Here is a 23,675-nt window from a genome sequence, read left to right as displayed (position 1 = left end):
ATAGTCGCATGCCTAAATGGAGAAGGTCTGCCACTGACGCCCTTCCGACCAATAATCAAATCGGAAACATCCATGAACAATATCTGCTTTATCTTCTGTCTCTTATTATGTATTCTTGTTCATTTAGCTCAACAGGTATATGACGCCCCAGGTTACGCGAAGTAGCGGTCGCCACCTACACAATGAGAAAGCCCACGGTTGTTGATTCAGTTAGTGAAAATGAACTACTGGCGCTTTGCTCATAGGGTAAAATGATGATATCCCTGTAATAGCTAGGTAATGTAATCTGCTAATCTTAGAGACACGTTGTTGTGTAAGTTTGAACTTGAGCGCAGATACACTTTGTTTCGTGTTGGAAGCCAGCGGTTTGATGGGAATGCCTAACGACGATACCAGATGTAAAACCACCAGAACACTGAGAGGTTGGATGATGTTAACTATGGTTATTATTTGAATGGTAAGCGTTCCGCAAACTGCTGATACCTGGCTTAGCTGCTTTCCTTTCCGGTTTTTTTAATTTGTCAAGAACTTTCGAAGCGTCTAAAGTTTTCAAATCCCTGTTAATTTCGGCATCCGAATAGTTTGTGTAGCAATAGGCCAACGTACATGATGCGGTTACTTTCGACATTCAGTCTTCGTCGTGAGACTACACTAGTCCAATTTTATCATCCTGCTCTTGTTCAGCTAATGCTAAAGCATCAGATTTAAACGTCAAACATATTCCAGCGCTGCGAACTACCCTTTGAATAATAGCATTAGCCCTGGATGTTTTGGCTGAATACTTGAGCCTTTAGCATAGCTATAATTATGTGAATGATCACACTTTAGCACGAATAGCCTATTAAAACTGGTTTCCAATTTCAGAGGGGAAATTATGCAGGGCAAATCTGTGTCCAGATTCTGAAGAACGAAAAGCGTCGCAAGCCAGGCATCATTATAAGCGTCAAATCACCTGAAGGCAGCTAAAGGCGTCACATTCGATGATGATGACTGCTTTTTCTTACGAAGGCTCCAGTCGAAAGAAACGCACTCGCTGTAGCTTAACATTCATAGGCGTTAAAACTAGGCTGCCCTGCATGCTTCATCAGAAGATCGAAATTAAATACTTCGCTGAGATGTTCCTTGTCGCTTCTTTATATCCTTGAAGGTTACCTGAGCGTTCTTTAGTCAAAGGGGTTCGTGATGTTCCACTTACGGCAACAGCCGATTGTTTACTTTCCAGCTATTGTTCTTCATCTTCGTACCAATTGATGAAAAGCACTTATTCGAGCCCGGAGCGCATGCTGCGTATACAAGGCAAGCTTGCGCCCAACCGGTCACTCTTTCTTGGATCTGACATTATCGCTCCAACGATCCGTTTGAGGCTGACGCACAAGCAACAATGAAAAACTGTTGATTTCAAAAGGTTGCAGATAGTTGACTAATATAACATTGAATCTTTTACCTGTCGGATTCAAAATTTAGCTCCATTGGCGGCGAAGTCAAAGTTCACTTGTTTAGCCTTGTGAGGTCGTAGTCAAACAGATATAGCTCCGTCAATTAAGGAGTAGAAGAGGTTCTAAGGCCGAAGCTGTTGCCATGTGGGAGTATATAACAGGGTTCAGTAGAATCATTGATCTTCCTCCTAGTGCTGTGTTTTGCTTTTCGATTAGTGAACTTTGGAAGGCTCACGTTATTCGGTTGCTTCTTGAACGTTCTCACGTGCATGCATTTGTGTACTCCTCTCGCAAATCTGTCTTTTCGCATATTTTCAAGAAAGTCATTATGTCCTACATAAGGACATAGTCCAATCTTACAGTATTTCATTTGCACCCAGTTGCGTTAACGTTGACTGACTTATTGTTTACCGAAATCTTTTCGAAATAACTTGTAAGCATTCTCTGTGCTTCGTTTTTTAAAGGGGCGTCTAATTTTCATCATTTCAGTGATTCGTTTAACGCACTAGGTGGACAACCCTCAACTAGACAACATGTAATAGTTGTAAGCTTTGACATACGTATTATATGCGTAATTACCCCACGAAAGCTATTCTTCCTAAAAAAGGAATTAGACAATAGCAATGCTTATATGGCGCCCTGTTACTTTTCAAGTTATAAGCGAATGCGCGCGGCCAAATCTAAAGTTATTTTCTTAATATGGAAATTAGTTTTTCAAGCCTTTAGGTTTTTATTGCATATTTGGCATCACACATGTACAATAACCGCTCATTTTTTACTCTCAAACACCCAAAATCGTTTATCTTTATCATTCCTTTTACGCACATGACCTGCTCTAGATACACAGCGGCCATTGCTCATTTCTGCCTGTTCGCAGTTTTGCTAATCTAACCTAAAGCCAAGTCGCCTGCTTAATCTATACTAGGATTTTAAATCCATGGTCGTCTATTTTCGTATCTGGGCGTAGACATATTTCATTTTATAACAGGAGCCAGCTACCTGATGCAATGCCTGACCTGCTATATACCTGACCTAAAACTCAGACTCACGCTGTTTCCTTTCCTTACAATGTTGCGTTGTCGCATAACTTCTGAGAAAATCCATTATATAGCGTCAGTAATTTTCTTACATCGTTTCGATTGTGCAACTATATTGACTGCGGGAATTGTCTCGCTTCCGTTACAGGTATTTCCGATTCCAACTGGGCCATTATAGAGCCCTCGCTGGCATATTCTATTGCCAGTTTTATTTTGCAGCTTTTCCCTAGAGCGTACATATCAAAGTGATCAGTTTTACGTTCGGAGACTTTTCAACGGATTATGAATAACTACTTAACAGGCGTCCACTCGCACTCGACAAACATACAATTTTGTAGGCATGATTTTGTATACGACGTATCTAATATGGCAACTTTGTACGATTCTTATCAGCCCTTTCTGACAAGCTTCGAAGGTTGTTTAGTTGCAATCATGTTCGACACAAACCGAAAAGGATCAGCATAAAAACGCCAGACCCAGCTTCTAATTCTTCTTCTTCTAAGCCCGTCAACTAAGTAACATAGAAATATTATTAGTCCGCAAACATAATGAACTTTATTATAGAACGAAGACAATGTAATGATTTCACATTCGTCAATTTATGATTGAACATAAGTTATTTACGATCACGCGCTGGCAAAGCAAGACATAAACAAGCAATCCCTGTGTGAGAACAACGGAAAAAGATGCCGTAAAGGAAGAGGAAGTGAGTTTTCAATTACCCAGTAAACTCCAAGTGGTATATCTGTCTATCACTGCTATTATGAAGACCACTACGTCTTTTTTAGCGTCGTCTAAAGAGAACATGTTGGACCAGTATGTACAGGATCGTTGAATTAGTAGTCAGGTGGCTCTACACAGGATGGAACTCTATGGCTTCAAGTAACGTTGAACCGTGACATACCCCCCTGAGAGTAATTTATTTCTTAGACATTTTAGTTGACGGCTAACATCTGTACTCGACTGCTTAGCGGCTAGCCGGTAATATAAAAATATGCACTATATTTTAACTAATGACTGTGGTAATATACGGTGACGCGGACGATCGATCTGGTCCATGCTATTTTCGATCCTTAGCTGTTATTTATACAATCATAGAAATCGTATCAAGGATTAACCAGCGTGATAAATACTTTTTGTTTTTTTTTTTTAAATATAATTAGACCAAAAAAACGAACATGGATTAGCGATAAGCCATGGAAACGAATTGAATTATAATATCATTAACTAAGCTATCACCCATGCCATTACCAGTGTCTATAATAATAGTATTATTCCCAGTATTTTGACTACCGTAATTTGGTTACTAACTATACTTAGGTGTCGCATACCTCGGGTTTATGGGAGAAAGAGCGGCCCGTAGAGTAACTCGCACAATTCCTTACAGACCACTTTGAACAAAGGATAGGTTGAGCAATCTGTTTATTCTGCCGTTTGGAAGAATCCAGCGTAGTGATTCCATACAATATTCCTTTTTATATATAGCTCAGACCATCTATTTCAGAGAAAAACACGAGTGTGCCCGTAATTCCTAGCATTGACGGGTCCTCCTTAAAAAGGTGTTTTAATAATCTACAGTATGGTTAGAGACTGGGGTGATCTTGTTTGGATTGTTTCTTTTTTTCTGTAAAAGGAACGGTACAATTTTCATCGCTGTAAGGCTGTCTCATATCTTTTATTTTAGGTGCATCATCTTTTCTCTAATATGGCGAGATAATTGGCAGCAAATGTCAAATAGTACATCCCAGACTCCACCAATTAACGCCCTTTCAGTAACCCTTATTCTTCATCACGTCTGGCGCTGTATTAATTTTTTCCACGAAACTTTTTAGTTTTGCCGTTTTTTGACAGCTTTTTTATTTAAAGATTAAGAATCGCCAATTTAATATAACCATAAGGAAAGGCTAAAACATTTCATAGCTTTGCGTCTCTCTAGACAAAATTGCCATAGTACAGATATTCCAATGCCAAAACGAGATAAGCCATCATTGTATTTCTATGCGGGAGGCGTCTAAAGGTTTTGCAGTAACTTTTATGATTTAGTCTAAAAAAACTTAGAAATAGTGTCAGTATCTAGAAAACGGCTGTGGCCACATTTTATTATCATCACTTTCTTTTGAGGCACTAAGATTGCGGTAATCCCCAGAACATTTGATTTTGTCCTGGCTTTGGATCCAGATTGTTCAGTACTGTGCATTTCTAGTTCATACATTAAATTCTTCCTATATTCTGAGCCTATATGTTTCGAGTTTCTACGTCTGGTATCGTCGTTAAGCGTTCTATCATAAGCCTGGCTCCTAATACGAGACTAAGTGTCTATGGTGCCATATCCACACCATGATGTGTCTTTAAAACTAGCAGGCAAATACGTTACCCACTAAGCTATCATGGGGGACTACCTTGTTCCAAAGAGAAAATGTACTTGAAGCCAAATTTGAAGGAACATTTGGAACTATATGTGACTTATTATCAGGGTCGAAACGCGCCTTGTCTTCGGACCGGCCTGCACAGAAATCGTCACGGAAACCGCTGACGGTTTCAGGCGGTTTGGCAACGTCGGGATGTGTATGATTAAGGATTTACAATGTTGTCTCCTCAATCCTTTCAATAATTTTTCTTTACATTCTGACGTTAGCTTGGCCTTCAAGGGCATCGACGTGTATGAAGTGGTATTTGAAGCCACATTTGATTTGCGATCCGTGTCGGGAAGAGATCTGGCCTCGTGTAACCCCGTTGAGGTAGCGCCATGCAAGTCGGCGGTAATGCCAGAATATGCCACAGTAGGATATTTTTTAAACGTATATGTAACTCAGCATGCTTTCCTATCCCTTGCTGGAACTCTTGGCTTTTTCGATGAGAAATTGCAGTAAAATTGTACAGTCTAGCTGGGAGTTCGATCAAGAGTAGAGGACCCTTCGAGAGGAGATCAAATTTATAAAACTTTGTGCGGCTATGATCCTTTGTTGTTTTTGATCAAACGAAATTAGGCAAATCAATCTCTCACAAAATGTTCCAAAGTGAGATAAATTGATGAGCTTGTTTGTTTTGCGTGATGAGTCTATACTGTGTCTTGACAAGTTGTGTATCCGTAGCAGCTCATTAACCCGCAATAATTAATGATCATTTTGATGATGGATTGGATTTGCAATAGATCATAGAGCAGCCTTGCAGACAACATTCACTGCGACGGGAAGGTCAGCAAGAAATGACAACGCCTTAGAGAACAGAAAAATTGTCCAATGCTCACAGTAACCTGTTCCACGCGTAGATATAGAGAAACATTTAAACCTGAGGACCCAAAGCATAAGACATCGAACTTTCAACCGTCATCTCGTACTCATTTGAGCAATAATAATATATTACACTAAACATATGGAGTCTGCGACCCCCATGATGCTGCTACAGCGGTAACGTGTAGAATTCCTAAAGTCAAAGATTCAAAACCAGATGTAACTCTGTTTCATTCGGGAAGACTGTCACCTAAACCAACGCTTAGCAATGATACCGGAGGTTGAATATTGATTAAAATAGAGACTTGCATCGCAGTTTATAGATCTATAGGCTTGAACTGAGCTTGCAAAATTGTTCTAAAGCTTGTTGTTAGCCCATGCATGCGTTTGCTCTACACAATCATTGAATAACAGTTCCTGTTCCACCTGATAGTAAGAATAACACGAAGGTGCACTTAGACCATCGTCTGCTGGATAACTGCTTCTATTAATTGTATTACCGTTTGGTTAAACATAACTTACAGACAGCTAAATACTATCCGAAAAACGACGCATGGCTAAGCTCGAAGCAAGACAAGCCTATTTTTCGTTCATTCTCGCCATTTCCTGTTCGTTCTTAAAGCGTGTGCATACTTCAACCATACCTGCCTGCAAATTGAAGCAGATCCCATGTCGCCTTCAAGAGTAGTAGATATTACACGGTTGACGATTTGCTTATCTCACCTTAGACTTTCAAGAGACTTTGTTTAGAAAAAATATACTTAACGTCGGTTGCTTGTTACACCTGCGGTTGGCTACTTCGCTAGAAAAAAATGTATTTATTGCGTTACCATTCTACCATTGCCACCTAACAGTTTAAGTAATCACGAATTTGATCGCCTTTTTTCTCCAGCCGTTACAGCTTCCCAACTAGCATATTTCATCGCAACCGTAGCATGAGTGTATGTATGTTCCATAGATCGTCATGTCCCATACACATAACTTTATGTCCCTATGCATTTTCAGTCGTTTCTTATATCTCGAAAAAAGAAAATAACTAATGTTGACCCACGATTTTTCAGTGCAGAAAAGCTGAACGCGTATGCAGATAAGAAAATCATTATGGATTTGACCAATTATTCAGCAGAATCAAGCAGTACCACGCTCACACGTGTGTTTATAAGTATTTCCAATAACTACGTTTCTGATATCGTGCAGACAACCGTAGAATAGTTATTAATGGCGTTGTATATAACACCATGCTCAACGTCAAAGTTCAAGTCGGCTGCTTTATAACGAGTAGTAAACTCCACTTGTGTGCTTTCTTCTTGAGTTTACTTATGTTAGACCGATAATAACATGTGTGACAAAAAAAAAGCATCTCCATATTTTAAGTCATCTGTGGTACGCTCCTTTAATTTAACCGTCGTTCTTTGCAATTCCCGTTTGTTTTACCGGCCGATTCTTCCCGTCCGTGTCGCTTTTTTGCTGTACCATATTCCCGATCTACAACCCTTCACGCGACGGATTCGTAACACATCATCGTGTCTGATTTATAGCCAACACCTATTACATCTCTACATTTGTGTCTACTGGACTCATGAAGCTAATCTAGACCGGCTACTCACGCCCCCCGCTTCTCATTTGCAATCAGCACCTCGCTGCAGTCGTCGATACGCAGTCAGACAAAGAAACAGACAGGTCTGCAGGTAGACGCGCACGTAAGCGGATAGGAAGTAGCAGTCGGATACCAACCGCTTGTCTCTATAGTTTCACGCTCTTATCTATGCAACAGATGTGAACCACGGTCAAACTGTCCCGATAGTCCGATGGAATGCTGGATGCCGCCGGCCGAAACTGTCCTGCTGTCCAACCTCTGAAACTCTGTTCGGTCACCATCGTTCACTGTCAGATAGCGGATTGTCAACAAAATGATGTGTCTTTTGAAGCAGCAGCAAAAGCAGAGCAACAACGATGACGTGGTCGAGCTGGCCGACGTACATGTACATCTACTAAGGACAATCTCTGCAATCCGAGGAAAACTGCGGTAATTGCATTTTTTTTCGGCTCTTGCTGAACTGCGAGAAAAACGACAGCAATAATAGAACGAGGCTCAGTTGCGGCCACAGCATAAGCGTGTGCGTGATATTCGCTGGTTCGATTGTTCCCTGCTGCTGGTGGGGCTAACCAAGCCCTCACCCGGCAACTGCTTCTGTTCATCCTCGCATGTCGGCAGTGGCAGCGGCGGCTGTTGCGAACGTCATCCGCCATTCCAGTGTTTCCCTCTCCTACAACCGCATGGCTGCTACCTGTAGCCGGCACAGAGCGCTTCTCAGACGTCAAGGAGGCCGACTGTAGAAGGACCACCTAACGACTGACTGACAACTAGCTATTGTCTAGATGCTAGGTGCACATATGCAAGTGTAACTTATCAATCGACTATTGTTTGTTTTTGTGTGTATGAATGTGTTCATGCGTCTTCTAGCGGGCTAGTTCGTTTTGCTTGTTTGTTGGTTTGTGGTATATTGGTTGGAACTGTCTGTTCAATCGGTGCTTGTGGCAGCCGAAAAACTGCTGTGACCGCAACAGCAGAAGTCGGAGTAGCAACAGGACAGGTCGGTCCTCAGTCGCTCACCCATCTTCCTTAACAAACGTCGATGCCGTTAGAACGAAGTGGGAAAGAAAAATAAAAAACAGGACGTATTTAACACAGCACACATTTACATATTTAACAATCTTATATTATTATCGTGTAAACGGAGCTAGCAAGATAGGACACTAATAGAGATAAAAGGGTCCGCAGGTTCAGAAGCCTGTCCCGTACCGGCCAGCATTGCACGTTGTTTGTCGAAAAGGCGCGCGCTGGGTAACAGCCAGCAATCAAATGGTAACAGTAAAAGTACTAGGTAAGTCATTTACTGCCTTTCCACGTTTACGGACGGCTCTTCTCGACGGACCAGTATCGTCTGGTCGGCACAGAGGCACAAAGACGATAAAACAGACAGACAGCAAACGACGATAAAACAGCCCAGCAAAAGAGGTCCATTAAGCATCGGCCGACCATAGACGTCTACGGCGCAACTCCTTCGTACTCAGTGGCACACTCATATAGCCATTATCAAGTGACAGCCGACGACATCACGCCTTCACATCTAGCGACGTAAAGGTGCGGACACAGGAGTAATATATCGGAGCAGAGCGTTAGGATCAACTGAAACAACAGAAGGATTACAACTGGCCAGTAGGGACTATAGCCTAAAAATGAACAACAGTCGAGCCTCTTTTAGGCTCGATCGAATTGTGCTGTCGTTAACTCGACACGGTTATGGAAATACTGTTATCGGCAGCATGGTGATATAATTTTTCCATTTCCCAAGCAACACATGCGTACACTTTCATCAGGACGTATGTGGATAGAAATTATTTGATGAATATAAGTTTTTAACAAACACATTTTGGACTCCGGCAGTGATAATAACGATTCCAAGACGGCGGCGGCGGCAACAACATTCATCGTTTTAGATAGCTATTTAGTGTAGCCTCTATCCTGCCAATTATGGTTATGGCAGATCGGTGATGACCCGTCTATGATTATGGATTGACTAGCAACTCAAGAAGAATGATTTTCGGATGAAATGATTGACCAGTAGTTGTTGCTCGCCGTCTCAGGATTGCTCGAAATCGATCAAGGCACACAAACACGATCGAAGTGGCCGAAGTACAAGTGATAATTGCGCGGAGGATTTTCTATTCAATTGGAAGGGCCTAGTTTACTGTAAAGGACGACCGTGTCTGTGCTTTATAAAGCTTCATATAATAATGATGGACACAATGGACGTGGTCACATCGACCTTTTACGACATGAACGACAATGACCTCAAGGAGTTATGGAACTCCGATGGCTTTGACGAATCGGTAAGTGATCTCCTTAGAGCAGTTCGAGCTGTTGGCGATTTTATTCACTGATTAGCTGGATGGCATCACTGACGTGCCAGCGTATATGTAAATATATAAGTACTTTAATACTTGGTGCACAGACAAAGCTAACGATGCTAACCAACTAGGAATTAGGCGTAAGGTGTTCCACTTCCTATGATTAGGGAAGTTTTCTATTCATCGTCGCGTGACCTCAGCTCGATTGTGTGGGGTCTATCAGTGTGACAGTGGCCTGTCGCCTACATCTAGAGTATAGATAGAGAACATACTTCGTCTAGCTTTGAATGGAAACCAGACTTATAACTCGTTCGGATCGGTGAATTGTAGGACAATCGATGTGATTTCGATGAAGCGTAAATTGACAATTTATCGCGTCTCTTAGGTTCTGTAACGCAGATATATATTCTTAATTGAACTAAAACACCGGCTATCAAAGACAATCGCTGCACCTATTAAAGCAAGGTCGTAGCACCGTCTATTTTGCATATTGTGTGAAAGGTACCCTTCTTATAAGTTGCCGTCTATTCGTACAGTAACGTAGCGCTAAAGCAATCGGCTACAAACGAAGCACAATTTGATTTGACGTGCGCCACTTCATTTCCTCCCTATGGACGGCGTTACCGTGGCATCAGAGTAGTTTTGTGACTACAACGACTGCCGTTTCGTGGTTAACCCAGTTTATCGCCAGGCTATCGGCGGAACATCTCTAGTATGTTATTACACCAGCGGGTATCGCTCCTCGTCGACGAGTGGATCGCAGCGGAATTCCCTCTGAGTACCGACAGGCTCTGTCCTAAAGATATTCTGCGTTCGTACAAGCGTTTTTTCGTGCGTTTTTTTGCATTCTGTTGCTGAATAAAAACGCTACGAAGGCAAGAAACATCGATCTATCGATAAAAATTTCGCCGCTAATTGCATAGTCTCGCTTGCATATACGTATCGCACGAAATTTTGCCAACTCTGCTGATAATACATTCGAATGGTTTTATTGTGCTATTCTGTTCGTGCCTCCACACTGTCGAGAGATATGCCGCTATGACAGAGAAGGCCAACTAATCCTGGTATACTATAGAGATAATATGTTTACTATAATTGTGTTCGATCAGGACACAGTTGTGTAGTACGTACGTCCGATCTATGTAATAATAGCTTTGGTATACGTAGTTATCTCTGCAGTAGTTCGTCCTAGCTTTTCTAATGAGCATGCGCAAAATTATGATTCATTTCATGTGTACATTGTAACCGAGATGTAAAACGAATGAAAAAACAGCTTTAGCCATCTAATGGAGAGAACATTGGTCTGCTTTTAAAACAGAATATATCTGATATTGTTCTAGGAATCAAACCATTCATTACTTTAAATATGTGGTGTATATATATATAGTTGGTTCAGTGGTGCCAATCATATGTGTGATTAAATAAAGCAACATAAACATAATAGATAGGAGCAGGCTACCATATTAGTCAAGACATTGACGGTGTCAGCTGCAATTTTTAGCCAACGTGATGGGTTTGTTTACCTGTCGCAAAGTCGGAAGCGCCTAGCTTCATTGAAGTGTTTCGCTTAATCCCAGACGCTTGCGCTTCTTAAGCTCTGCATTGAGTCTAGGTATTTGATCTGCTGCGTTACATCAACAATATCGTTGTTGCATCCAACGCACGTAGGAACACGTGCGCAGACATGGAAACCTAAACTTGCTACATAAGTCAAATTACTGCCACATGGGTAACTTGCTAGAGCCAGGCGTTGTAATAACAAAGGATTTAGCTTGTCGGGGAAACGAAAAAGAAATGAATCAGACGAACAGCATCAGAAAGCGGAAAATAATCGGTGGTTGACTGGTTGGCTACTTAAGTTCTAACTGCTCTCTCCTTTCCACATACAAGCGAAGGAAAATAAGCACGCTAATGGCAACACTATATTCGTATCGCTCTTATTCATATTCAGAGACAGCCATGCTAGATAGATACACAAACACAAAAAGGAGCACTTGCAATGGGGTAGTAGTGAACGTTGGAACGGTTTTCTGGGTCTCGATCTCTGCGTCCATTTTCTTTAAAAAAAGACAGCGAGGAAAGTCGTCGAACCGAACGTGGCGAGGCTAGCACTTCGATGCCCAAATACACAACGATGCACCGTTATCCCCTCCATCTTTTGCGTCCCCTTATATATCAGCCTTTAGCGTTACTCGTGCCGATGTCTAGGCGCACGCTGTGCAAAACGTTCTTACCCCTAGCAGCCGCCACATTCGCGTTAAAGACGGCAGCAGCCACCGCTGTAACTAGAGATCAATCTACCACAAACGAAAATAATCAAAATAAATGAGAAAAGATCGAAAAATAAAAACAAATGGAAAATAAGACAGCTAGGACAAAGGTTCGGAATTTGGTACGGCTCAGTTTGTTCGGTGACCATATAGACGTCAGCCTATTTATTGCTGAATAAATAATTTGAGCTTTGCCGAGTCGCATGATGGTACTACTTCAAGTGAGCAGTATTGCCTCACATCGTTGACGGCCGCTTTCAATATAATTAGATGAGCCATGATCCTGTGTACAGGCGATCTGGAACCTAGACTACCTTACCGGCAGACACGTTACCACTGTCCCAACACGGGGATTTGAAGGACAAATGCGGGCTATTTCTATTTTGACTGGTAACACGGTACAGCGCCTTCTACAACCAGCATTGTTTTGAATAGTTCCCACTGTTACGACTATCATTGCCGTCCCTACGACAGGATAGTATTATTGAGTGTTTTCTTCAAATTCGTCTAGAGTTAGGGCGATGCAGGTATGTTGATGCCAACCAAAGCCCTCTTTCGAACATACGCGAACATAAGTTTGGCTGTGAGTGTGCTCAGTGAATAGGGGAAGGATCTACAAATGAAAAATCTCATACGCCCGCTGAGACTTATCTGTCGGGATCCGTTTACGTTAGTTAGCGCCACTTATTCAGCGTGAATTGAATGCGAGCGATTGTTTCCCCAGTCGCTCCGCCGGACGATGAGTCAGGTTCTCGGACATACGGTCTGATAGCCCAAAGAATCGATGAAGTACAAAACGAACAAAAGGCTTTGCGGAAAAAAAGTAGGCGGAATTTTTCCTATGGACAATCCGATGGCTACGGCCAAGCTTGAAACAGCCGAACTCAGCTCTGCAGTCGCCTAACACCGCGTTTAACACCAGCTGTCAGGTCGTTTAAGACTTATGAGGGAACAGAAATTGATGATAGTGTGTTAATTCGATAGTAGTTAACAGTCTATTAGTAGTGAAACGGTAGAAGTGCCTACGACAACGATAGTCATGGTTAAGGCAGTGATTATGGTTAGTTTTTTTTCGAAATTAGCTTACACACCCACGTCCCTCTCGACCCGCGATTTTTCAATAATGTCCCGATTCTCATTCCCGGTTTGACTAGGGTGATAGCTTGGGTGACTGGTCTGCTGAGACTTGATGCGCAGGGCATATTCTGTTTAACTAGGGCCCGCTAGGTGACTGGATAAAGCTAACCGACCCTGTTTTGTGATCTCTAACGGAGGATTTTCGGCTGAATTTTTCCGCTGGCCTACATTTAGCCATTATTAACGGTGCGGTAGTTGAAATAGTCAGTGGCTTTGGTAGAACCCGTAACACGGCATGAAGAAGAACAGACATTATGATTTCCTGATCATGTGTTTCTTGAGAAGAGAATAGACTGGCTAGGTTAATGTGTTTTCTCTTAGTATCAGCGACGTTTAGCGGAATTTCCGTTCGTTTGCTTTATAACCTAAAGTGAAAGATTCGAAAACTGGTTTAATTATGATTATCAATCAAATCTACCTAAGTTCATCAAATTCTAATTAAATAAAAATCTGCTGGCCTGTGCAAAAATCAAATCAGGTCAAAATCAGTTGAACTCATATCTGATGACTATCTATAAAACGTGCAGTGCACGTATACGTACTGGCTATTTGAATAAAGAACAGTGAGCGTCTCCTTTCATGCATAACTAGGTATTGCTGCGTTTTTACTTGTGTGGGCACGGTCACCACGTAAAGGGAAAGTTCCTTTTATAGGCTTAGCTAAGCAAACTAGAACTATTCGTATGGAATACCCACATTCAATGCTTCGCTCTACTTCGTTAAGCAAGTTCATCTTGATTTGCCAGCATCGTCTCGAGAGTGACAAACTCACCAAGAACAAAGCTTTGCGCCGAAGGTTTGAAATAGATCTCGAGCCCACGGCGATATCGGAGTTACGATGCGAGAATCTACATTAGAAGGTGTTTTTATCATGTTCTTGTTCCAAAACGTCTTCTCATGTAGAGCTGTGCTTCCAGCTCGTATTGTTTTGTTGTCTGAACAGGCTATCAATAATATGCAAGTATACAGACTACTTCGTTTCGTGTGTATCCACTCTGACTTTTCAAACACTTCTGCAACAGCAGCTACCATTTCATTACGGAAGAGTTAATTTGTTTGTGACTGTGGCTATTTCGTTGCAGGAATATTGAGACTGATCGCCCCACTTACGACAACAGCAACAACTGAGATAAAAGCAAATTATGGCCGAATTGTCTATATTAAGAGAACAGATACGACGCTGAATAAATGAGTCGCGAACTTACAATAGGGATTACGCTACTATAGCTATTCCGATAGTACCAATTTCAGCTATAGCTCTGCCATTCAGACAAGGACTGTCCCGCTACGCTCATGCTTCAACGACATGTACTGAACAGTCACACTTAATAACTCTATTGCTTTATCAGAAAGATGGAAATCTCACAAGAGGAAGTTTTTTGAAAACATACGGCTGTGATTCCTTTAAAATTTGTGACTTTAAAAAACTTCCCTTCGGTTCAATCTCCTGGAAAGAAGGCTTAAATCCCTCAGAAGCATCTAAATTATTCAAAGAACAAGAATCTGATTGAGTAACGTCTTGTTTCTGTACGCAACCCCTGTATCCGGTAAAAGTTGAACTTAATTTTCCATTTTAAAAATGGCGCCGTCGACTCACAAAATTGAACTTCAAGAACTAAGGCTTTCATCTCACTTAATCATTAGAAGACGATAGTAGAACTTACAAAGTAAACGACTCTTTGTCAGAGGCTACCGATATAGGTATATGTTAACAATGCTCAACCTGCTACCGCATGTAAGGAATACCATTTAACAACTTTCGTAAGCTGATCTACTGTCTGACCCTGTTTTTTTATGCTCTGGACAAAATGACGTTTCATTTCAACCATATGCACATACATTTGACAGCTTCATCCATACAGGAACATTCTACTACTATGTAAAAAAAAAAAAATAAATAAATAAATAATTTTATTATAGTAGTTCGCATTACTACTACATCACATCCGGCTACTCCGTAGATATGACACAAGGCGGCCCACCTTAAATCTGACAAAAGGTCGCTAGCTCAAGTGTACCTGATGCCCTGTCCACATGTTGACCGGAGTCGGGTATGGCTTCGAAGAAAAATGATTTGAACAATGAAACTTTTAACGCTCCATATATGCACGATGTTACATATCTGCTGCTGCTGCTGCTGTCGCTATCTCTCAGTCCCTGCTACGCCTTCGATTAGCAGCATTCGTTTAAGTGAGCAATTGTATGAAGTATTTCGGTAATTCAGACGCACTTCAGCAAACGGAAACCCTGCGAACGTTTAGTCTGACAAAGCCGCTAAGCTTGTAGGCCGGCAGAGTAACAAGCATATGTCGAAGGGATCTGCACCATAGGAAAAAGTGGTATCGAAACAAGTATATACATCTGAATAATGGTGTTTAGTAGTAGTATTTGAAAAAAAGTAGTCTTTCCTCGCGCAAATCGTAAAATGATATAGGGCATGATATTCGGCGTTGGCACTTACTTAAAGATATTCTTCATTAATTAGTATTTTATAAGATGTCGATGGGTTTAATTATATCTATGTTAGTACTCGCATCCGAAGACATTTACTTACAAAACCGAAAACGTATTAATCGCTTTTGACTGTTCAAACCTGGCTCCGACTGACTCCATATTGTGGAAATATCATCAATGATTAGTATTTCATTATTACGTATATATTAATAAATAAGGAATAGCATATATTCATTTTGCAATTTCGAACTAGGTCATCATTTTGTCAAGTCGCCACTGACGAAATGAAAAAAGTGCTTTTTGCCACATTTATTCATTTTTTTTTCCGTTCGAAAATAAAACATTATTACAACATAACATATAGATCACACAGGTGAGATTAAGTTAAAAAGCTCCTATATTCCTATCAAGTTAATGGAAAAGGGATGGCTTAACGAACGAGGTTAACTTTTTGGCTAAAAACTGTGTCCACCAACAAAGTAGATGGGACGGCCTAGGCCACAATTGAAATATCTAATCATTTTTTGTCCAACGATAAAAGCCTGCTCGGGCCTTGTAGCCAACAGAGGCTGCAAATGTCAAATTTCCCTCTCCCAAGCAGAGAAAGGTCTTTTCAGTATCGCTCCGCCAAGCGTTTGCCATGCTCAGAGCGTGTAGCTTAGGCACAAAGATGTTCTGAACTCGAAGTGCATTATTATTGGTAAATAACTGCTGTATCTTTTACTTTCATATAAAGACGATTGGATAAAGGGGTTTTACGTTTATCATTGCCACCCTTACCCGGACGGTTCTACAAGGTAACCGGGAACAACCAGATTTTGTGATAGTTTCGCTACGCCACACGACAATGTGATGCATGGTGTTTTGATTTGTCCACGATTCCCTTTTCACAATACGGAAAGGGGCAAATTTATCTAAGGCACAGTTCACCATGGCGCGTTACGATAACGGACTTCGAAAAGGTTATTTCATACCAAATGCTCATGAAGGCGATAAATCGGTATCTGACGCTAATGCAAGGCAGTGTAAAATGCTAATGTAAAAGAGCAAGGATAATTTTTGCGCTATTCCTCTCTATCTATGATCTGCTTCATTCCAAAGCTCGACCACACAGGCGAAGCAACGGACGCAAGACTCTTTATCACTTGCGACGGTATCTAGCCGTACCCATTGAAAAAAGAAACGCCTCCAACCGGACTCGGTGGAAGAATCCGAGTGGAGCTACAACAGTTGTAATTGCTGCTACAACAATTGTAAAGTAACTGCAAAAGCACACTGCAACCATGGTGTTATGTCATCGATCTGATCAGAAATTATATCACAAGCTCATTGAGGACAATGATAGCATTAATGGGGCAAATTAATCGTTCGTAAATCATTTTGGGCGCTGGTGGGCATTATTTTGTTACGTATTTAGCAAAGCTCATAGACTGGAATAATAATTCATATTACTGTATCATAGTGGGCGGAATTTGACAATGGCCAGTGATTTTCAAGCAGCTAAAACCAAAAGCAATACTAAAAAAATTACTATTTACTTGTTACTTCCTCTACTTTTTTGTTTTATTTCAATTGCGCACCTCTTCTTTTTTCAGTCTGCTTTTCATTATCAGTAAAAATATCAAATTGTTTGCATATTCTCATGAGGAACGGGATTTCACACAAATTACCCCATGATCACTCGAACTAAGCAATATAGCTCTACCAAAAAAGAGCAGACTGCTGTTACTAGTCCAAGCTGAGAATCATTCTACTGAATCACAGCGAAATATCGGTTTGCCATCTTCTTTCTTATATTCTATATTGCAATAGTATCGTTGTCTCTTCTGAATTTCCTGTCAGGAGGAACAAAATAGGACAACGACTTCTTTCTTGATGTTGCGTTCTAGAACGCCTTTGCCGGCTCTGTCTCCAGTTCCTCCTCTAAACCTGAAGCCCTCGCCGAGAATCACTTCTTTTTAAACTGAGACACCATGGCAGGCGTCGACAGTCAGACTCAATGGTCCTGCTCAGTTAGACAAAACCTAAAACCTCACTAAAATATCGATGAATTACTATACGAACTGTGCTACCACAATCCACAGCTGCTACATAAAAAGCATAAAATAGAATTATGCAAAGTGATCGAATTCTCTGTATTTCTGCCCCTAGTCATTTCGCCTTTCCGAGTAAACGCAATAGCCTGAGGCCGCAACGAAGCAGCCACATCAAAGCAGCTCCCGATGAATGAACAGAAGCGACGAAATTGTGTGTACACCAACGAAAGTAAATGCGTCCGCCGACGTCATGACCAGTCGTCGTCGTCGTCGAGCCGATTCAGCCGACGTCAATCGTTTGAACGTGTAGCCTCACGCCAGTATGATATTGTCGCTAGTCTGAAGCGATGATATGAACCGGCGATCCCACCCCACGTCATTGGCTCTTGCAAGCTAGTGCTTGTTGGTAAACAAAAGGACGTCTCTGATTGCTAGCTGCATCGTGGCTGAACAAGCGACAAGACACAGGCAACGACTAGCGGCCAGTCGACAAAAGCGGACGCTCGCAAGGCTCCTGACTGTCAGCGTCTTTCCCAACCTCATTGTTACGTTTCGCTGTTATGTACGCGATGTTTTAATGATAATGGAGAACTGAGAGAGACGCAAACGGTCGGAGGTAGGGCCGAGAGTGAACACGTCCGCGCAACAGACCAAACAAGCGATAACGAGAAGTGGGGGACTGGAGTCAAAAGTTCGACCGCTCTAACGCCTTAGCAGCGGGTAGCGTGTGAACTATGTCATTGAACTAGTTATTATTGGTCGACTACCATAGTTGCCATTTTTGGACCGATGAAAAGAACCACTTTCATTGGTCCTGACAATTACCGCAACTGTTGACATAGTTGTCATTATCAATAGCAGCAGCAGCAGCATCAGGCCACGGAGAGCAATATAAATGCAATCATACCGTAGTAAAAGCTGTAGTTGTGACAAGAAGTTTAGAATGAGAATCGTGGAGAAACTATCGAATTTTTTTCTATCTGAGCAGTACGTTATTGTTATTTGATAAATGCAAGTATTCAATGCTCTCCTTATGTTAGTATTGGCTAATTAAAATAAGCGGGAATGAGGTATGTTTAAATTTGCAGTTTTACAGTCACGTCAATATGAACAGCTGGAAACGTAAATAGGTACGTCTAAGTTGCATGTCCTGGACCGGCTGAATCAGCAAGTATAAAGGTAATAAATAGCTAAGATACGAGAAGCTGTTCCATGAACTGCATGACCTATTATTTCCCCCTAGAACCCCAAGCGACTCCGTCCGAAGTTGACAAAGGGGTTTTGTGTCGAATAACACAGAAGCTAGCAAATTATGCACGGATAAAAGGTTTACGATGCATGATCAATTTCACTATAGCTAATTTCTTTCCTGAAAATAGTTGAAAAATCAGAGAAGTACATAGCACACAGATGAAGCAGCACATTTTCCAGTAGAAGAATCCAACCTATGTAGGGTGTCACGCGTAATAACCTGCCTGCTGATCATAGTTCACTAGTTCCCAGAAGATGGCCGGCCATGCCAAATCCATATGTGTGCCATGTCCTGGCACAGTTTCTATTAACGGAACTTCCTGTGCCCCGTGTTGCCTAACTACATTTAAGGGAAGGCTTGAATAGGCATCGCGCCAGTGAGGTGCGTCTGATCGAAACAGTGGTAAGCGTTTCTAAGATTAATGGTGGTAAACTGCAGATTAACTTCAACCTTATCGATAAAAGAAACCATCTGTCTGTCCGTGCCACGCTCCACTTATCATTGCTATTGTGGTTTCGAAATACTGTAACCGTGTACTGAAGGCCATAGACAGGAAACTAGGTCGAAATCACTGCATCCATTGGCAAAAATCAGAAAATTGTTGACTATTACGTCGCAACTCTTGCTCCATATAATAGGAAATTTTTCAAGCTAGAGTATTTAAAGCTGTATTGTTGTGTATTTCTGCACTATCATATTTTCACTGCTGACGGATTTCTTTTCTTTTCTTTTTTTTTTTTTTTTTTTTTTTAACTAGGTTTAAGGGTTATTATCGATGGAATTTAACTAGCATTCGTGGTTTTCGTCATCGTTGCCGTATTTCTAACAAATTATTCGATCGTTTAAAGTAGACATAGATTTGATGGGAGTAGAAATAGGATTTCATAAATTAGATTCGCTGAACTAACGTTACATAAAACGTGCACGCACAGTGATGCGGCGGCCTTTTCTACGAGAATGAAGGCATAAGGCCTATAAGTATAGCTATCGTTTTGTTCGTCTCTTAAATGTGAATTGGACTATCTCAAGGCGAGCTGAAACAGAAATATAATCGTATCTAGCAACAGCCAGAACTCTGGAGTGCCTTTGCCGGCCTGCAGCAGTCTTCGTAGGAATCATGGCTGCTAAACGGACAACAGGCTTTACGCGACCCTATACTTTTAGGCAAATCTGTTTCATCAGTTCGTTGATTATTAGATTAAGCCGAACTCGCCTCCCTCGTTACTAGTGTTCCTATCGCACACTCACCCGTGGAGGGGCCCAGTCTATCCCATGTATACATACGCTATCTAGCAATAGATTTCAGCTGAAAACTGGATGCTTCCGCGGCCGATCAAACAGCTCCAGAAGGACTAATTCTGTTCGCGTAATCCACATAGCAGTAAGTAATGCCTCTTCTTAGTTGAATCACTCATTTTCGTGATCGCTGCCAGTTTCCAATAACCAGAAAAAAAAAAAACAGGAGCCTGAACGGTGATGGCTTATCCCGTGGCAGTATTCAGCAAAGTTCAGCGTGATTTGTCTCGTTCGTGAAGAAGCTTACGGCAGCGCTATTTTAATGGAGCTAATTATACGATTATAGTAAGTTTATAGTGAGTAAATAGGCCGAAACAGCAGGCCAAATACTACAACTTGTTTGGTTACGAATTAGGTAAGACTTGACACTGGTAAGTGGAAATTACCGTTCATTACCGTTCGTTGAAGTCTGAGCGAAAGCGAAAGCTTTGTAAATCTGACGATATGTTACTTGGAAAAAGTAATTAGAACAGTTAATAATGTAGCCGAAATCTAGGCCAAAGGAACGGATGGCGTATATAGATGTCAACTATGCAGCAGCCAAAAGCATTTGCTAACATTTATGTTCCAATGTGGTTTGGCACCAGGATGATATTTATTGCGTAAATACGAAGACGATCATCTGCTAAAAAGAAGAAAATTCTTCAAAGAGCAGCGTAAAAAAAGCTTTTTAGAAAAAAGGAATAAGTTGGAACCGAATCATTGAACACAACACGCTGAAAATGCACAGACTATGCCAAACTGCGAGGTCTCTATTATCTTTGCCAATTTTCAAGTTAATCTACTTCTTTAAGCTGATATTTGTGTTTACTGTCGTTCTGCCACGACTGATTTCGGCTTTCACTTGACGCTGTCACCACGATATTGGGACATTGATACCATGTAGGACGAGCGGGACCCTTTGTCATCATTGTTACTACCATGACGCCCCTTCGAGTTTGCAGCCGTCTGCTGTTACTCGTCAATGGCGGCAACGCACGCCGTGCTTCTCCCACTCGAAACCATACGAATAACCATATGCTGCCATCAGTACTGCTTCAGCTGTCGCTGATGTTGATACGATTGTTGTTGTTGTTCATCTTACCCGCCCCTGCAACATAGGCTCTGTTTTTTGTCCATGGAGCTTTTCCTCTCCGGATCGAGATAGGACAGGCCAGGGAAAAATATCGAAGCGAACATTCTAGCTCGCTCTGCCTTAGTTCGCGTGGTGATTTCTTGTTAGCTTCCCGTTCTCGGCTAATTTCGGTGTCGACAGCAGATTCAGTCTACGACTAGAGACAAACGGAGAAGGAGAGCGGGATACGAATCACGAGATTTTCGTTGCCTTCGTGCCATTCAGAGGAAAGGGAGAAGCTGTGAATGGTGCGACTATACAGAATATGATGCTGAGACTGCTGCTTATCGTAGTGGTTAGGGTCGATATCCTCTACTGCGAGTGTCGACACTACAAGCATCTGCAAACGATTGCGGAGGCGAAGATCGATTTCTCTGAGAGGCAAATCAAGGATATAAGTATGACATCTGAGTGTCTATCCGTATGTCTGCGTTTCTATATGAATCTCATTGGAAGGAGGTTAACACGTGCCTAAACTATTAAATTCCATATAGTACTAAATAATAATATGTACGTTATCTGACGATGACTACAACTCCCGAGCACTTATTGCTGCCTTTCCAAAAGTTATTAAAATTACTTGTAGTTGTTAAAATTTGGCATGAGTTCTTGTTTTTTCTTTTGTCACGAAGATATCCGCTGAACGACGCGATTTTCATTTGTTGTTGGCTATCCTAGATCTAACATCGCTTTTATGAAGAAATATATGAACAGTATCTTCCAGGCACACCAGACGACTATCGCATTAGTGACCGTTTTTTTTTTTCAAAAATTTATTAAAGACCATACATCATTAGGAATCTTGAGAACAATGTAGTCAGTTTACAACTGGGGAAACTTCTTGCGTCAATTCGTTTTAAGGGAGTTGGGAGAGAAAAGCATATAATGCAGTACTAATAATAATTAGTCAGTAATTTATTATTTGCAATATATCGCATATAGATATTAAATGGTGGAATAATTAGCGTCCTTAATAATAGTGCTGCTTGCCTATTTATTCGTTAAGTCACTATAAGCCAAAATAGAACGATTCTACTTAATTATTAAGGGGCTAAATACAATATCGAACCGCGCAGGTGGCCGTCTTCAGGCGTATAGAGTCATTTCCCATAAATATAGCTTAGATATTTCTCACATAATCTAAGTCTGAGCTAGCTATGGCCTTGATATTACCTGAGATAGGCTTTTTCTGGGTACTGATTCACCTATCGGTACTGTGGACATTAGTGCGTGGAATATTCTGGCCCCGCACGCCGGCGCTAATAACACATGAAAATTACATGTGGCCCGACAACGCTTACCGCTGACTGGATAGTTCTAAATAACGTGCACTGCTTATAAACCTTTATTTCATAGCCCATGTATAACGTGAAATAACATATCTCACTAATTGACGAAATTAAATCGTTTGCTTTAGGTATGTCAACATTAACTGAAGCTATTTATTTGAAAACGGCTGGTGGTTCGCGTTATTATTACGCTACTCCACCAGGGCGCCCTGGAGGCGTAAAAAATTTCAAATTAAGGGATCACTAACTAAATCTCAAGATAGCTTTATAATGTGATGTTAGGAGTGAAGAAAAATTATTTTAAAAAAAGTAATCTGAGTTACAACAAACGGTTCTCCTTTACCTTTTGCTCGCGGTTCCACCTAAACGCATAAATCGAGCTTGAGGTGGGTACTCCCGATTTTGCCTTCGGATAATGTGGGCTTTGTCAAAGTACACCTCAACTGCTGCGAATAAAATCTTCACTAGCACAACTAGCGAGTACTTCTTTTCTGTCCGCCTCCTTCAGCCCCTTGAGACTATTGGAAATCTTCCAGCATGCGCAACGTAAATACCTCAATACCTGAAAGTGATACTGAAACGTTTTTCCGTTACACAGCTATGATCAGTCCTCTTTAATGTTCTCGTCGTTTAGTTTTTTTTTTTTCAATTGTTTTTTCTTTTTCACCTGCCTTCGTGGCAGGTATTGCTGTATTATTGGTCAGTGTATTTATAACCAATTATAAATCAACAACGGCTCCGTACACGGTGATCGATGTATGTATGGACTGTTGTCCTTTGTTGATCTTTGCTACTTGACAACATCTGACCGAGTCCTTTACAGCCAGCGACCCAACAGCCGGTTCACGGTCATCAATGCCACCGTCGCTGTCGTACTTAGCAAGCTTCGTTAACAATAGCATAGACGTCACGCTACGGCCGCATGAATTCTGCCAACAATTCTTGAATCGTGCTAATGACAATGGACGAGTACAATAGCCACGCATCGCTAAGCTACGCGTGTCCTTTCGAGTGCGTCCGTCGTATCAGTTATCCTTAGGTACCCCGCTCCTGCTGCCTGTTAGGTGTATCAGACCTAAATGACACATGTATTGCTGCGCTGCTAGCGGTAGTAGGCTGTAACTACTGCTATAGGAGACCATGTTGTCGGCAACGGAAGGTTACAGTTCTCGCTTGAATTGTTCATAAACCTGCCAGAGCTTGCAGAGTTCT

General features: G+C 41.5%; 1 protein-coding gene across 1 annotated transcript in view; it reads left to right on the top strand.

The window, feature by feature from the left end:
* The first annotated feature begins 8,011 nt into the window (after window positions 1-8,011).
* The window catches only part of LOC111269485 (uncharacterized), a 67,305-nt gene continuing 51,641 nt past the window's right edge, over window positions 8,012-23,675 (top strand). The window contains exon 1 of the mRNA XM_022849107.2: window positions 8,012-9,597. Coding sequence (XP_022704842.1) covers window positions 9,502-9,597 — 96 coding nt within the window. The 5' untranslated portion in view covers window positions 8,012-9,501. The remainder of the gene's footprint in view (window positions 9,598-23,675) is intronic.

Source organism: Varroa jacobsoni, unplaced genomic scaffold (genome assembly GCF_002532875.2).
Source record: "Varroa jacobsoni isolate VJ856 unplaced genomic scaffold, vjacob_1.0 scaffold_1388, whole genome shotgun sequence".
Lineage (NCBI taxonomy): Eukaryota > Metazoa > Arthropoda > Arachnida > Mesostigmata > Varroidae > Varroa > Varroa jacobsoni.
This window is presented reverse-complemented; position numbering and strand designations above follow the sequence as displayed.